A 16,808-nucleotide genomic window follows, 5' to 3' on the forward strand; every position below is an offset into this window, starting at 1 on the left:
TGACGTCAGGTCGCTCTACTCTATTACCATACTTCAGTCCTGCATAGCGATCCATGCATGCGCCGCCATTGAGGTTCTGTCGCAGAGCACAAATTTGTACGAGAGGTGTGGTATTCATACCACTGTGCACTCCCTCCTCTTTTGTAGGGATTAATTCTTCAGTATACATGATGGACACAATGAAGGAAACTGTGCTATTGGTGTCTGTCATGTGAGTGATCAGGTCCTCTATCATTTTAATTGCTCTGCTTTTATGACAAGCAGAAAAGAATTGATCAAAACCGAACCAATTTTGTTCCAACAGCTGCAATTTTACAAAAATCGCAACAGCAACAAAAAAGAAAAAAAAAAAAAAAATCCCAGAAAATACTTTCCAAAATGGCACGAGGCTACGATATCTAATCACAGCTTAGCTTTACCGCAGTTATGACCCTGAGAGACAAAAAAAATATTCTGAGAGCAGTAAAGTGCTGCCTTATGTCATACATGACCCAGACAGATAATCATACCAGTCAGGTGTGCCGTTCCTGGAGGAAGGCTGCGCTCTGGGCAAAGATCCAGTTTAATAATTAGTACCTGCCTTTGGGCAATTACAAGATAATTGTGTGATCCAACCCTTGCTACGTCTGGCAGAGCAGACTTTGGGAAACTTTGTTAAAGTCTCTGTCAGAAAGTCTCTGAATGATTTAAGAACAGGGAATACTCACTGAAGCTCAAAAGACGCAAAACGTTGACATTCGTCATGTTACTCTCCCATCCCCGAATCACAACCTAGATATGTCAGCAGCATATGGTTATTTACTCAAATTGAGAAAGGACACGGGCCAAATGGCCACCATACATATTGGAGAAATGTCGACCAAACCCGCAAATTTTGGTAGGACCGTCCAACAGTCGGATGTGTATGGGGTCAGGGGACAGGATTGGGCAGTTGGACTTTCAACTCTTCGTCCATTTTTTTTCCAGGGGAGGTAAGCACCGCCAGAGGTTTTCTTCTCCTTCTTCTTTGAAAAGACATAAACGATTGACAGAGTCGAGTGCACATGAGTATGGGGGAATCGGGAGAGATAGATGGCTGCTGAATGTTTGGCTGTTTGGCTGGCTGCCGAATGTTTGGCCAACAGTTACCTCCTGTATGGCCAGCTTTAGGGTGTCAATATCTACGTGTGAGATTTCATCAAATCCAAAGGGAACGGAAAAAAAAAATTGATCTTGATGCTGATTTTTCTGAGGATCCACATTAAAATTCGCTGTGTAAAATTAGTTGCATAGTCTTTCCAAGGTAAAGGTGGATGGCTGATTATGTCTAACAATTTCTTTCAAGTTCCCCATAAATCAACAGACAGCAAAAGTCAAAACTAGGATTACCGGTTTATCTACAACATGCAGGATCCATCTATCCTCTGCGGGAATCTGCTCACGTCAAACACAGTAGATGGTTGATCAGGTTTGTCCAACATTTACCTGTGTGTATAGGTACTTTGAGTCTTGCTCAGATGACAGCTTATCCCACAAGCATTTAGTCACTTTCTTTGGGTAGTAAAAAATAAAAACAAGTTTCAAAATCAAATTCTGGAACAATATCTAGTGGTATGTCTAGGGATTTAAAAAAAAAAAAAAAGGTTATCTAAAGCTAGAAGATCACTTTAAAGTGACACAGCTACTGTTATGTCAAATGTTGGAAGACTCTAAAATAAAAATCCTTTGAGCCACAGTTGTGCCAGGTCAATCAACTTGAGGGACAACTTCTTGGCCCAATGCTAATCTTTAAAAGGTGTGAGGTGCAAGATCCCTGACACCGGTTTCCAGTGTCACTAATACATGTCATACCAAAATCCACAATCGGTAAGCCTGGCATGTGTGTCATAGTCTTACACATAGACTATGTGACAATATCAGTATGGAGAGATCCTTCAAAAGACTTTTGCAATCCAAAGTATCAGTGACCGAAGTGTCCTTTTCATGTTTACATAGCCGCCAGGTTTAGAATGTCAGTTTTAGATTCAGTAGCACCCCTATAAAAAAAAGTTTTGGTGTTTGTTTTTTTTTTTTATTAAAATTCAATGTATATGTCATGAAGGTCACCTTGATGGGAGTCTAAGATCCCCTTAAATGAGAAGAATAAATATCTGCACAGATTTTAGTAGAGATATTACCATGTACATGTGGTCAAGGGTCTACTGCTTATTATGGCAGTAAATAAAGAAGGGAAAAGGTCAATCATATCCCTAAAATCTTTAACCTTTCACCTCTTTCCTTGATGCATTCTGGACCTTAATGACCAGTACTAAAGTTTGTGAAAATTGATTTGCAGGACCCAATCTGTGGCTTCTGGACAGCAGTTCTGCGAATCACCTATCACCCGACATCTCCAGCTCCACTTTTGAGTAGTCGTCCTGATGAGACGCCATCGCATTAGGCATCGACATGCCGGGGCGGCTAATCAAAAAAGAAGGTAACACAGCCACCGGACCAGGTCCTGTGAAATGTTTGGCAACATCTTTAACCAGTACAATTTTTAATACTTTTGCATATACTGACCAAAATTCTATAACTTGCTTTAAATTTTAGAGTATTGGACCACGTTCACACGTTCAGTATTTGGTCAGTATTTTACCTCAGTATTTGTAAGCCAAAACCAGGAATGGGTAAAAAATACAGAAGTGGTGACGCGTTTCTATTATACTTTTCCTCTCATTGTTCCTCTCCTGATTTTGGCTTACAAATACTGATGTAAAGTACTGACCAAATACTGAATGTGTGAACGTAGCCTTAGGGTATGTTCACACGATGCAGAAATGCTCAGGATTTTTTCCGGAGCGTTTCTGCATCTCTCTGGCAGGAAAAAACGCATGCGGATTGTACATGCGGTTTCCTGCCAGGGACATGCGGATGTGAAGCGGTCTTCACTTTCATTTCCGCATGCGGGTTGACAAGCGCTTCCCAAGCGATTTTAGCATCACTTGGAAAGTGCTTGTCAACTTCACACTATATAAATCCATGCAGCCGGCATGGATTTATATAGTGTGTGAATGTCAAAAAATAAAAAATAAATATATACTTTACCCTCTGATGGCCCCCGGTGTCCTGCTTCGCTCGGTCCGGGCTGCCGGCAGTGAAGACTTTAGGACCTTCCGACGTCAGCGTCACGTGACCCGTCACATGACTCTGACGTCAGCGAAGGTCCTTCTTCATTCAACCCCGAAGTGCCGGGAACCAAGCAGGAGCGCTGCGCGGGCCGTCAGAAGGTGAGAATATATATTATTTTTTATTTTATTCTTTTTTTTTTAATGGTACCTGGGTCTGGATGAGAGTCCTCTCATCCACACCCGGGTACCATCCGCACATTAGACCGCATGAAAAGCGCATCAACATATACAGTGATGCGGTTTCCATGCAGTCTAATGCAAGTCAATGGCGGCAAAAGAGCAGCATTTCCGCAAAATTAATTGACCTGCTGCGGACTTTTGACCGCAGCGTTTACGCTGCGGAAAAATCCGCATCATGGGCACAGCACATGCGGATTTCAATTGGGGAACATTGCTGCCCTTCTACCATGCGTTTTTAATGCGTTTCCGCGACGTTTCCGCAACTGCAAAAACGCTGCGGAAACGCATTAAATACGCATCGTGTGAACTCAGCCTTAAAGTAATTTTTGCATTAGTTTTTTTTTTTTACTTATTTTGGGCATTCATCTTTTATTTATTTTCTTTTACCAATTAGCGATTGCTTCTTTTTGTTACATTGTCCTCCTAATTTTGAAATAAAAAATTTTTCTGATGAAGTATAATAAAAATCTAAAAATAATAAAATTGTATTTACAGGTGCTTCTCTCTAAATTAAAATATCATCAAAAAGTTAATTTCAGTTCTTCAATACAAAAAGTGAAACTCATATTATATAGTCATTACAGACAGAGTGATCTATTTCAAGTGTTTATTTCTGTTAGGCTGAGTTCACACGATGCGTCTTTAATGCGTTTCCGCTGCGTTTTTGCAGTTGCGGAAACGCATTAAAAACGCATGGTAGAAGGGCAGCAATGTTCCCCAATTGAAATCCGCATGTGCTGTGCCCATGATGCGGATTTTTCCGCAGCGTAAACGCTGCGCTCAAAAATCCGCAGCATGTCAATTAATTTTGCGTAAACGCGGCGTTTTTGCCGCCATTGACTTGCATTAGAACGCGCCAATTCCGCAAGACTGCATTTGTACTTGCGTAATTGGTGCGTTCTAATGTGTGGATGGTACCCGGGTGTGGAGGAGAGGAGAGTCTCATCCACACCCAGGTACCATTAAAAAAGCTGTAAAAAAAGAATAAAATAAAAAATATATATATACTTACCATCTGTCAGCGCTCCTGCTTGGTTCCCGGCACTTTCAGTGAGTTGAAGGACCTGCGCTGACGTCAGAGTCATGTGACGGGTCACGTGACGCTGACGTCGGCAGGTCTTTCAATTCAAAGTTGCCGGCAGCCGGGAGAACGGATTGAGCAGGACAGCGCGGGCCATCTGAGGGTAAAGTATACATGTATTTTTAATTTTTACCATTCTCTCGGGTCACACTATACAAATCCATGCTGGTTGTATGGATTTATATAGTGTGACCTAGTTGTCAAGCACTTTCCAGGTGATGCTAAAATCGCCTGGAAAGCGCTTGTTAATCTGCATGCGGAAACGCATGTGAATCCGCATATATTCCGCAGGAAAAACGCATGCACAATCTGCATGCGTTTTTTCTGCCAGGGAGATGCAGAAATGATGCAGAAATTTTCTGCTTCATTTCTGCATCGTGTGCACATAGCCTTAATGTTGATGATTATTGCTTACAGCCAATGAAAACACAAAAGTCATTATCTCAGTAAATTAGAATACTTTATAACAACAACTTGAAAAATGTTTTTAAAATCCGAAATGTTGGCCTACTGAAATGCATGTTCAGTAAATGCCCTCAGTACTTGGTCGGGGATCCTTTTGCATCAATTACTGCATCAATGCGGCAATGTGGCATGGAGGCGATCAGCCTGTGGCCCTGCTGAGGTGTTATGGAAGTCCAGGTTGCTTTGATAGCTGCCTTCAGCTTGTCGGCATTGTTGGGTCTGGGGTCTCTCATCTTCCTCTTGACAATACCCCATAGATTCCACTCCTTGTGAATCTCCCTCAAATTTTTTAATGGCCTTTTCTTAACAATCTTTTCAAGGCTGTGCACCTTTTTCTACCACACTTTTTCCTTCCACTCAACTTCCCATTAATATGCTTGGATACAGAACTCTGTGAACAGCCAGCTTCTTTAGCAATGACCTTTTGTGGCTTACCCTCCTTGTGGAGTGTGTCAATGACTGCCTTCTGGACATCTGTCAAGTCGGCAGTTTTCCCCATGATTGTGGAGCCTACTGAAAAAGACTAAGGGGCCTTTTTCTTTTTAAATGCTTAGGCAGACTTTGCAGGTGTTTTTGTTAATTATTCTAATTTACTGAGATAATGATTTTTGTGTTTTCATTGGCTGTAAGCCATAATCATCAACATTAACAGAAATAAACACTTGAAATAGATCACTCTGTGTGTAATGACTCTATATAATATATGAGTTTCACTTTTTGTATTGAATAATTGAAATAAATTAACTTTTTGATGATATTCTAATTTAGTGAGATGCACCTGGGTTTTGTAGTTATTAGGATTGTTTACACAAAATTTTTCGTTAGACTTTATTTTTGTGATATGTGACCCCCAAAAGGTCTGAAAAGACTTGTTTTTTTTGTTATTTTTGAAAGAATCAAAATTGCTGGACAAATCATCAACAATCTTAAATATGTAGACGATACCACATAGATAGCAACAAGCTTGGATAGAATGAAGGACTTATTACAGAGAATAAGATGGAAAGCTCGTGCATGGGACTGCTAGTCAACACAAAGAAGACAAAGCTATTGACTACGGCCAGGTACGACAGGAACTCATTTGAGATGGACGACGACAAACTGAAAGCTGTGAAGGACTTCAGTCTACTCGGATCAATGATTACTCAAGATGCAGCGATTACACCGGAAGTCAGTAGGAGAATAGCTGTGGGCAAATCAACTATGAAGTCACTGGACAAGGTCTTCAAATCAAGGAACATTTCACTGACGATGAATACACAGCTCATACATAAATAAAAAAAAAAAGAGAAAAACAAAATAAGCAAATACCCTGCAGTAAATAAATAAATAGCAATAGTAATTCTCGGCTTTTATTATCATTTACGTTATTAGACACTTGGTAAGGTTTTAATGCTAGAGGTTAAGACCGTCTCAAATTGGGTCATCGTGACATGGTGAGATGGCTTTTACGTTTTTTTTATTATCAAAATTATGTTAACCAGGTACCCTATATTATTTTCATGCACTATTGCTATTTATTTACTGTAGGCTGTTTTTTGTTCACTCAATTTTGTTTTTATCTTGGGTTTTATCTGTTTAGTGGCCAGCGGGAACATGCGCCTACACGCTGCATGCATACCAACTTATATTCCAGTTCATTGCTTTTGGTTCTTGTTACGGCTCATACATAGTCTGGCCTTTTCTGTAGTAACATATGGATGTGAAACCTGGACAATAAAGAAACAGGACAAAATAATCGACACCTTTGAAATGAGGTGCTGGAGAAGGATGTTATCAAAACCATGGATGGCCAGAAGACAAGCAGATCAATCTTGGAACAAATCAAGCCAGACGTGTCACTCGAAGCAAGGATCACCAAGCTACGGCTTGCCTACTTTGGACTCATCATACGGAGAGAGCAATCACACAAGAAAGACATCATGGTTGGAAGAATAGAAGGAACAAGGTGAAGAGGAAGACCAGCAACATGATGACTGGATATTATCAAGATAACGGCAGAGAAGACCCTGGTGGACCTATCTAGACTTGCATAAGATGGATCTTCCTACAGATCGTTCATTCGTCAAGTTGCCATGGCTTGAGATCGAGCTGAAGGCCATTAAATAAAATAATAAATTTACCCTATTACTGGAGCTACCATAGAAGACCTACTTACAGGGGAAAACAACCCACTGTTAATCGTCTAGACTAGGGCTGTGAAGAGTTTAGTTAGACCAATAATATGGTCATGTGTCCTGTCAAACGGCGATCACATGATGGCGGAGACCAATGTGGGCAGTTGCAGAGCAGGGCTGCGTCCATGGCATGCATAGTGCGCAAATGAGTCTCTGTGTATACAGAGACTGCGAAAGCTCTATCTGCATTTTCTTGTGGGTGCCTGGGCTGCTATGAATCTACATGTGTGGTCACCTCTCAATAAAAATATGTCTAAGGGTCTCTGTACATTGCTTTATTATGGCTCTGTTTTGCAGAAAGTTTTTAATGGGATCTAAAAGAGGCCTCTACTGTAGGCCTCAAATTTTATGAAAAGACATACAAGGCGTGCTCCATTGTATACCATATGTAAAGAAGTTTTCCCTGTTGTGTTTCCGTATATATCCAACATCCCACTGAACCTGTATGGCAGCACCTTATGAGCTTTACCTTAACGGCCCCATACACAAAAGTTGTCCACTGATTTTAGCAGGATGACCGAGCCACATAAAGTAAATAGGGGCCTACCGTCTCTCCTTCGAAAAAAAAAGCTAAAGATGGGGCAGTCTGATTTTTTACCCGATGCTTTCGTTCTGCAAGCAGATAAGCTGCTGTCATAGGAGTTTGGCCGTGGTTTACTACCCTCTTCCTATCGAGAATACAGGAACGCTTGGCCGAGTGTTAGAAGAGATAGGTCAGGGTTTCCATTAAGCATGTCCAGCGAGTAAGCAATAATCTATCAGACTTTGATGACATATTTTCTTGAGATATCTTATAGGTATATCATAAAAACTCCATTTAAGAAAACTTCCTAGTGTGAACTGTTCAACATTGACATCGGTGGGTCACCAGTACCAGGACCTTCAAACACCATGCTTTCCAACATACTGAACAGAAGTCGGTAGGATTATACCGATTTCTTTAGTCTTTATCAGAAGAAATATCAACAGGTTACTCTTTTAATACATCTAGAGGCTAAAAAAATGCATTGTACCATTACAGAAATCCTATATATAGTTGGCATGATGATCTACAGAAATGTCAGGATGGACACAGAACACCAGATGAAAATCCACTGAGCCTCGTCGGCATTATAACCATGAAGCATAACCTGAAAACAGACCAATCTGCTATAACGCAACAGTAAGGAGTGTAATTTGAGGATTCTTGTCAAATCCCCATCGACACCAAATCCCATAATTATCACGTTGAGCCATAAAAGTACACTCCATATCACCCCTCCCGTATGACGGCTGACATGAAAAGCACAAGAATGAGGCATAACCGTCTTTGCAGGTACTTGATGGGTGAAATGAATTCAGGAATTTGAGAGATAAGCGGACTGTAGGAGGCCAATGGAGTGATGTAATTTCCTCATGATGTACGAACAAAGGGGGGACTATCTGGAAATCAGTGAAAGGCCTTTTACATGTTTTCTGCTTCGTATTTCAACTTCTGTTGCCCAGACAGATACGTAGGTGAATGCCACGGGGCACAGTTTTTGTTCTTCATGATGCAATTCTATAGTCTGCAAGATGGTCTATTCTCTGATGCAATACTGTACAGTGCAAACCTCTATCTGCGCCATGGCTGGACCACCTTAATCACAGTAACCCAGCGTACGTATCCCTCCCAACAGTAACAAAGGAACCTGCAGTAAAAATTGTGAGGATTGTTTGCTTAGGAAATAAATATATGTATATATACACATACACACAAAATCTGGCTCTGCGTGAGTTAATTAAAAGGACCAGTACAGCCTAGTATGGCTCATAATAAGCAGTAGGCTGTCACCTTGGAGGGGGCTTAATTACCCTATCCATTTACCTTTACTATTAAGAGTCAGAATGGATGACAATAGTGTAATCATATTTCTCCTGGGATTGGCATTAGTTAAATTACTGAAGCTTAAGTACCTGTAAGGTTAACCCGTTCAATTGGCAGAAAAACAACACAACCTGAAGAATTTCATAAAGATGATGGCACAACTGCCACAAACATCCCTAATAGCGGTTGAAGATAATAGTGGATGACTGGGAACAGGTAGAAATGGAGAATGGTTTATGCATTGGGAAATAAGTCAATTTGGTCATAAACAAAAGGGATTTGCACCTTGATAGGACATGTGATTGTATATTTGTTCAGCACAGATCGAGAGTTTTTACATTTAAATTAAAGCAATGTTTTCAAATATTGTTTCGTTCAGAGGAACCATTGCAATACATCTTCCCTTCAGGACGAGCGTTTTGGGCAAGTCCCCTTCAGAACGAGAGTTTCCAATGTGCAACCCTTCAAGAGTTTCCATACGCATTCCCTTCAGGACGAGAGTTTGTGTCCCCTTCAAAACGAGGGCTCAGAAAGGCGTCCCGACAGAATGAACCTCCAGATAAGCATTCCCTTCAAAACCAGAGTCCAGATCGGTGTCCCCTTCACAGCGAGCGTCCAGATACATGTCCCCATCACTACAAGCACCTAGATAAGAGTCCCCATCACAACGAGCATCCAGATATGTATCCATATCAGAATGAGTGTCCAGATACGAGTCCCCGTCACAACAAGCGTCCAGATATGTATTCCCATCAGAACAAGTGTCCTGATACGAGTCCATGTCACAACGAGCATCTAGATACGGGTCCCTGCCACAATGAGTGCCTAGATAGGAGTTCCGGTCACAACACGCGTCCAGATATGAGTCCCCATCAGAATAAGTGTCCAGATACGTGTCCCTGTTAAAACAAGCATGCAGATACAAGTCCTCATCACAATGAGCGTCCAGATGCGCGACCCATCAAAACAAAAGTCCAAGAACAAGAGTTCAGGTGGGCGTCCCATCAGAATGAGTGACCAAGTACACATTCCCATTAGAACGAACATCTCTTCCCAGTCAGAACAAGAGTCCAGGTAAGCGTCGCAGGCAGAATGAGCATTCAGATACGTATCCCTGACAGAACAAGGGACCAGAAACCCGTCCCCATCTGAAAGAACTTACAGATTCACATCTCCAACAGAACGAGTGCCCAGATACACGTACCCGCCAGAACGATCATCCAGATACGCGTACCCGTCAGAACGATCATCCAGATACGCGTACCCGTCAGAACGATCATCCAGATACGAGTACCCGTCAGAACGATCATCCAGATACGCGTACCCGTCAGAACGATCATCCAGATACGCGTACCCGTCAGAACGATCATCCAGATACGAGTACCCGTCAGAACGATCATCCAGATACGCGTACCCGTCAGAACGATCATCCAGATACGCGTACCCATCAGAACGATCATCCAGATACGAGTGCACATCATAACAAGCATTCAGATTTGCATTCCAGATATGAGTGCCCTTCATAATGATCATACAGGTACGCGTTCCTTCCAGAACAAGTGCTCCAATGTGCCAGCCCTCGCCTCAGACCGAGTACTTCGATCCTTCAGAACAAGCTCTCCGATTCACGTTCCAGTCAGAACCAGTGTTCTGTTATGCGTTCCCTTCAAAGCGAGCGTGGATACATGTTCCCTCCAATGCGAGTGTTCTGATACACGTTCCCTCCGAAGCGAGCGCTCTGACGCACGTGCCCTCCAAAGCGAGCGCTCTGACGCACGTTCCCTCCAAAGCGAGCGCTCTGACGCATTCTCTCCAAAACGAGCGTTCTGATACACGTTCCCTCCAAAATTAGCGTTCTGCTACGCGCTCCCTACAAAGCGAGCGCTCTGACGCACGTTCCCTCCAACGAGTGTTCTAATTCACGTTCCCTCCAAAGCGAGTGCTCTGACGCACGTTCCCTCCAACGAGTGTTCTAATTCACGTTCCCTCCAAAACGAGTGCTCTGACGCACGTTCCCTCCAAAGCGAGTGCTCTGACGCACGTTCCCTCCAAAACGAGCATTCTGCTATATGTTCCCTTCAAATCCTGCGTTCTGACACGCATTCGCTCCAAAATTAGCGTTCTGCTACGCGATCCCTCCAAAACAAGTGTTCTGACACGCCTTCCGAACAAAACGAGCGTTCTGCTACACGTTCCCAACAAAACGAGCGTTCGGACAAGCGTTCCCAACAAAACTAGCTTTCTGCTACACGTTCTCTTCACATCAAGGGTTCCCATATATGTTCCCATTAGTACGAGCTCTCGAATAATGTTCCCATATGTGTTTCCTTCAGGAACAGCATTTAGCTCAGCGTTTTCTTCAGATCAAATATCCATACATCTCTTTCCTTTTCGGCAAGCGTGCTGACATTTTTTTTCCCATCAGTGGGAAGCATCCTCAATATGCGTTTTCTTCAAGACGATTTTTGGGCTTTTCCCTTCAAGGCAACTATTTCGATTAAAGTCATAAAGTGCGTAAATGTTTTAATTCAATCAAGAGGGGAAAATGTATTAATTTTTTTTTTAATAAAAATTAATTTAAAATAATTTCACGTGGACTTCTTCCTACTAGTGGTGTTAATGAAGGGGACGATGAGGGGACATTTCAGTCAGTCGTACAAAGAAAAAAAAGTTTGGTCGAAAATTCTCTTCCTCGCTCCTATCACCACCGATTTACCGATTTTTTTTTTTAATATCATCGCCAACAAATCGGTTATTAACCACATTACTGTTGCGTCTACGGGCCGTGACGTATTTTCGATACCGGGACTAATATTTTCGGCGATTATCATGGCTGATGCTTTTTTCTACTTTTCGTTATGGATACCATAATTATTATGGCCAATTATCGGACTAATGGTGAATTTGTGTCACTGCAGACGCACCGATCATCGGTACCTGTGGAATTATGACTAAATTTACCTCAGAGCTGTAAGCCCTGGAGCCAGCTCTGAGGAAACCATATTGTAACACAACCAAGCTGAGGCGGCGAAACCGGAAGATTCCATTGACGCCCGGTAGATAGGGGGTTACCAATCTCCCCCCCAGTCGCCCCTTTTTTCATAGGCCCCCATTGATTACCGTTTTATTTTACAACACCCCTCCCCTTCCTATCCCTTCATTCATTAATCTTCTAGATTTCCCTAGATGAGCTATCTCACACACCCGCCCCCCCCCCCCCTTTCTTCCGGAGTGGTCTCGCCCGCAGGGCTACTCACGTTTTCTGTGTCCCGCTCGTTTACGGTCGGCAATGGCGTCCTGGCTGACATCTTGGAGAGGGAAGCGCCGCAGAGCTCAGTCTCTCCACCTCCTCTGCCAGGCCCCGCTTTAATAAAATTGTTCCCCCCACCGTTATCACAAAGCAATGAATAAAAATAATGTCAGTCAGTGCAGACGCTTTCCTCCACAATCACAGCATCCCTTGAAGAATGGGGGTTGTCCCCCCCCCCCAAGCACCACTACCCCTCACCCCACTTCTGTTTCAGGCTGGGGTGTCCTCATTCCCTGCAGGTGACATCCAAGGGCTGAGGTCCAATGCAATGTTAAGAGGAAAAAAACATAAATCCAGTGCAAAGCAAATCCAATGCAAAAGACAAAAATAAAGAGAATAATCCAATATTTAACAAAAAAAAAATGGCCAAAAAATAATAATCTAGAAGGAGAAATGAGGCAGATCCTGCTCTGGAGAGAGAGTACAGTGAGATTTCTCTCACATCTAAAGCAAAATCAGCCCTGCAGATAGATCTCCTCCTCTTCCAGGACAGCAAATCCAAGGCAGCAAGCTGTATTCTCATCCTCCTCCTCCTCCTCCACAATCACTCCCTCCCTCCTCTGTCCAGGAAGAGAACAACTACTTCCAGTAGGATCATCATCCTCCTCATGGGGCAGGAGGTTTAGGGGGTCCGTCACATTTAGGACATGACCCCGGTCCCAAAACCCTATACGTCCCACCTCGTTCGGTTGTTTTTTTTTTGCGTGCCAATCTTTTTTTTTTTTTCATGGTCCCACACAACGTTTCCCATCACTTTTTTATTTTTATTTTTTTTTATTTATGAGGAAAAAAAATCTATTTGGGAATTTTAATTATTATTATTTTTTTTACGTGGTACATTTTTCGAAACTGATAAAATAAACCTTTAAATCTGCTTCCCGGTCAAGAAAAATCAATGCTTTGTCACGTTTTTCACAAGCAAATCGTAGATCTTTTTGTAGATTTTTTATGCTTTTTATAAACATTTTCTGCATTAAATTAAGCAATAATAATCTTCTCTGATTATTGCGTTTTTGATGCAATTTTTTTTTTCAGCGTTTTTGGTGCAGATTTGAAGCAGCGTTTTTAATGCGTTTTTTTTTTTGTTCAGAAAAGCTTTGATTCTGCGCTTGAAGATGCAACTGCGTATTTTCAGTCTCACAATAAAAAACGATAAAGAAAATCTCACCAGAAAAACCCCTTTTTAATCATCTTTTAGTCTGGTTTTTTTGTGAGGTACTATGATTGTTTTTTTTTCTAAAAAAAATTATATTTTTTTAGCAATTGTAGGTAGTTTATGCAAAAAAAAAAAAAATATTTCTTTTTGTTTGGGATTTTTCTTATACCATTGGGGGTTTTTTTACCTTTTTTTTGTGAAGTGTTATGATTTTAACATGTTTTTTTTTTTCAAATTTTCTATATATTTTTGTTAGCGATTGTAGGAAGTTTATGCAAGAAAAAAAAATATTTTGGGTGGGCGGGGGATTTTTCCAACACCAGTATTATCTTTTTTTTACCTTTTTTGTGAGATATTATCTTTTTAAATATATATATTTTTTAGCGATTATAAGTAGTTTATACAAGAAAAAAAAAAACTTTATTTTTTGTTTGGGATTTTTCCTATACCAGTATTATTTTTTTTACCTTTCTTCTCTTTTTTTGTGAGATATTATGATTCTAACAGTTTTTTTATTCAATTTTATTTCATATTTTTTTAGCGATTGTAGGTAGTTTGTACCAGAAAAAAAACTTTATTTTTTATTTAGGATTTTTTCCTATTTTTTTTTTTACCGTTTTTTTGTGAGGTACTATGATTTTAACATATTTTTTTTAGCAATTCTAGGTACTTTACTCAAGAATAAAAAATATTTTTTTATTTGTGATTTTTCCAATGTTTATTTTACTATTTTTTTTTTAACCTGAGTGACTATGCAATCGCTACTACAATACGCAGTGAACACACAATGATAACTGACAGACATCCTATCAGGCCCGACCCCTGGCTAGAGCTTTATGGGACTACAAAAATGGCAGATCTGGGGGCAGTCATTAGCCCCACGGCTGACATGGCCACACACTCATTGCAGAGCAAAAGCACTAAAAAAAAAACTTAGGGAAAAAGTACAAAGTTTATAAATTGGACCTTTTTTTTGTGTTGTTTTGACCCAACAGATCCAAGAGGTTCTAAATTCCAGAATTAGAAAATTTATGTGAATGACGCTTAAAAGGGGAATTTTTTTCCCCCAGTCAAAAACCATGAGTTTTCTAGAGGAAACTGCTTCAGGAAATGCTCCTTCTTTGGGGTATGTGCACACAGAGTTTTTTGAGGTGGTGAAAAACCAAACGTTTTCAAGCAGAAACAACTTTTGGAAGTAAAACACATTGCCTGAAGTAAATTTTTGGATGAGTTGTTTTTTTTCCCTGAACTATTTTTTGCCACTTATTAATTTGACAGGGCCTAGTTTGGAAAAAGTTTCTCCAGTAACCGCTTCAAAGAAATGACGTACATTTTTTATTTTTTTTCCACCAGGTGTTTTTCAAAGCCCTTAAGGAAAAACAAAGAAGCTACAAAAACTCCTCGAATGAACAGTAAAGTTGATTCCCCATAGAAATAAATCGGAAGAATTTTGGAATGGCCCATCGGGGATGTATGAAGGTCCTGATCTGATACATTAATGGGCTCCTGAAGAATACAAACCCAACATCATCTCTCGGGGAAAAGTCAGGAAGCCTCCATGTATGTTAGACTGTCTACTGAGCCCACCAATATAGACAGGTTTGGTGGACATTAATGTTTATTGGGGGCCTTTACATGTTTTGTAGTGATGCGAGTGTAGAATAATCTACTCTGACGGATCAGAGGACCCCGGTGTGACGCTGCTAATGGCTGATACGTGCCTATAATCAATAATTATTTTGCTGAAAACAGATTTTTGACAAGAGAATTATCCTTTAATCCCGCGTAAGGTTACGGTGACATCACCAGTGAATGTCGGGGGCATGACCTGGAAAAGTATACTTAAATGACATGGCAGGTGATTTTCACAACAATGTTTGAACAGGTCTTATCTGTCTCTATGAGAGCGTTATCTTGCATATATAGTCAATATTTGTTCTGTAAAGTACACGGCTCGGAGAAATGTGGAAGATGCCTGTAATCTACTTTGAAAGACGGGCTTCTTATCTGCATCTAATTACGTGTCTATATTTCAAAGAAACTGCCGAAAGCTGCGTTGAATCCAGTAAAGGCACGCGTTACACCGGCAGATTTATGCTCTTAAAGAATAAACCTCGCTTTATTTATTTATTTCATAAATCAACAGTTTACATGAAAATAATAAACTTTGTGATGTGTCTCATCAGAGAAATCTGCTTCTTTCTCTCCTGGACTGATCTTTCACTCTGTAAACTCTGTATTCTGCAGTACAATCTGTATCCAGTGTCTACATTACTGAGATGGGAGATGACAGTTGGTGCTCATAAAGTTCTACGGAGGAGGGAGGAGCCAGAGACACACACAGACATTACACTTAAGGCCCCGTCACACATAACGAGATCGCTAGCGAGATCGTTAGTGCGTCACGCTTTTGGGATCGCTGGAGAGTCGTTTCGTGATCGCTGGGGAGCTGTCAAACATGCAGAACTTCCCAACGATTTCGGCCGCCCCAGCGATCTAACTAACGATCTCGGCGGTCCTTGGGACGCTTTCACACAGCAGCTATTTCAATGATCCACACCTTGATAGGGACTGTACTGTGTCACAAAGGCGTGCATAAAATCACTTTTCCGCGCCCCCTCATCTCCGATTGGTGGACGCTACTGCGTTCTGATTGGGCGGCCTTGATTTAACATCGCTACTGCGTCTCCGGTCAGATGGGAACACTGGTGTGTGCGTTGTTCCTGTACAGATGTATGGATGTCCATATATTTATATGAATATATAAATAGAGATGTAAATGGCCATTTATGTGTATGCCTATCTGTATGTTTGAGAGTATGTATGTGTATATATAGTTATCTGTATACGTATGTGTATATGAGTGTGTGTGTATATATTTATGTACTTAAAAATATGTATGAGTACATGGATGAATCTGTTTACATACGAGTACACAAATGTATATGCGTGTGTGTATGTATGTATGTATGTATGTCTCTGTATACGCATGTGTATACATATGTATGTATATATATATGTATATATATATATATATATATATATATATATATATATATATATATATATGGACTGCTTACTGCGGTGACTACTGCTACTACTGAAAGAATGAGAAACAAAGCTTTTGCATAGTAGAACACACAGTTTATTAGACACATCAGTACAGAAATGTCAGTAGTGTAGAAACATGAGTAGTTGCCCACTATAGGTTCTGATGCTGCCAAGGAACAGCACCAGGACCGTTAAAATACTGGCAGTAGTTGTTGCGGCAGGTCTTCACATCATGGGTGTTTCTGCCATGTCCCACTGGTTGAAGGCCTGCAATTGCAGGATTGTTTGCACGCCATTCACCGAGCTCCACTTCCCCATTGGCTCGGTCCACAGAGTCAACGAAGCCAGGCGGACAGTACGTAATTGCATCACGTCGACGAAGAAAGTTGTGAA

General features: G+C 41.1%; 1 protein-coding gene and 1 long non-coding RNA gene across 2 annotated transcripts in view; one reads left to right on the plus strand and one right to left on the minus strand.

The window, feature by feature from the left end:
- MARK1 (microtubule affinity regulating kinase 1) overlaps positions 1-12,944 on the minus strand; it is a 221,835-nt gene extending 208,891 nt beyond the window's left edge. The window contains 1 exon segment of the mRNA XM_073671910.1: positions 12,156-12,944. Within this exon segment, the coding sequence (XP_073528011.1) occupies positions 12,156-12,206 (51 nt within the window). The 5' untranslated portion in view covers positions 12,207-12,944.
- The window catches only part of LOC141257409 (uncharacterized), a 46,710-nt gene extending 31,496 nt beyond the window's left edge, over positions 1-15,214 (plus strand). The window contains exons 2-3 of the long non-coding RNA XR_012318063.1: positions 2,315-2,455; positions 14,718-15,214. This is a non-coding gene — a long non-coding RNA (uncharacterized lncRNA). The remainder of the gene's footprint in view (positions 1-2,314; positions 2,456-14,717) is intronic.
- The last annotated feature ends 1,594 nt before the right edge of the window (positions 15,215-16,808 follow it).

Source organism: Phyllobates terribilis, unplaced genomic scaffold (genome assembly GCF_046119375.1).
Source record: "Phyllobates terribilis strain yellow unplaced genomic scaffold, ASM4611937v1 Scaffold_3__8_contigs__length_932513732, whole genome shotgun sequence".
Lineage (NCBI taxonomy): Eukaryota > Metazoa > Chordata > Amphibia > Anura > Dendrobatidae > Phyllobates > Phyllobates terribilis.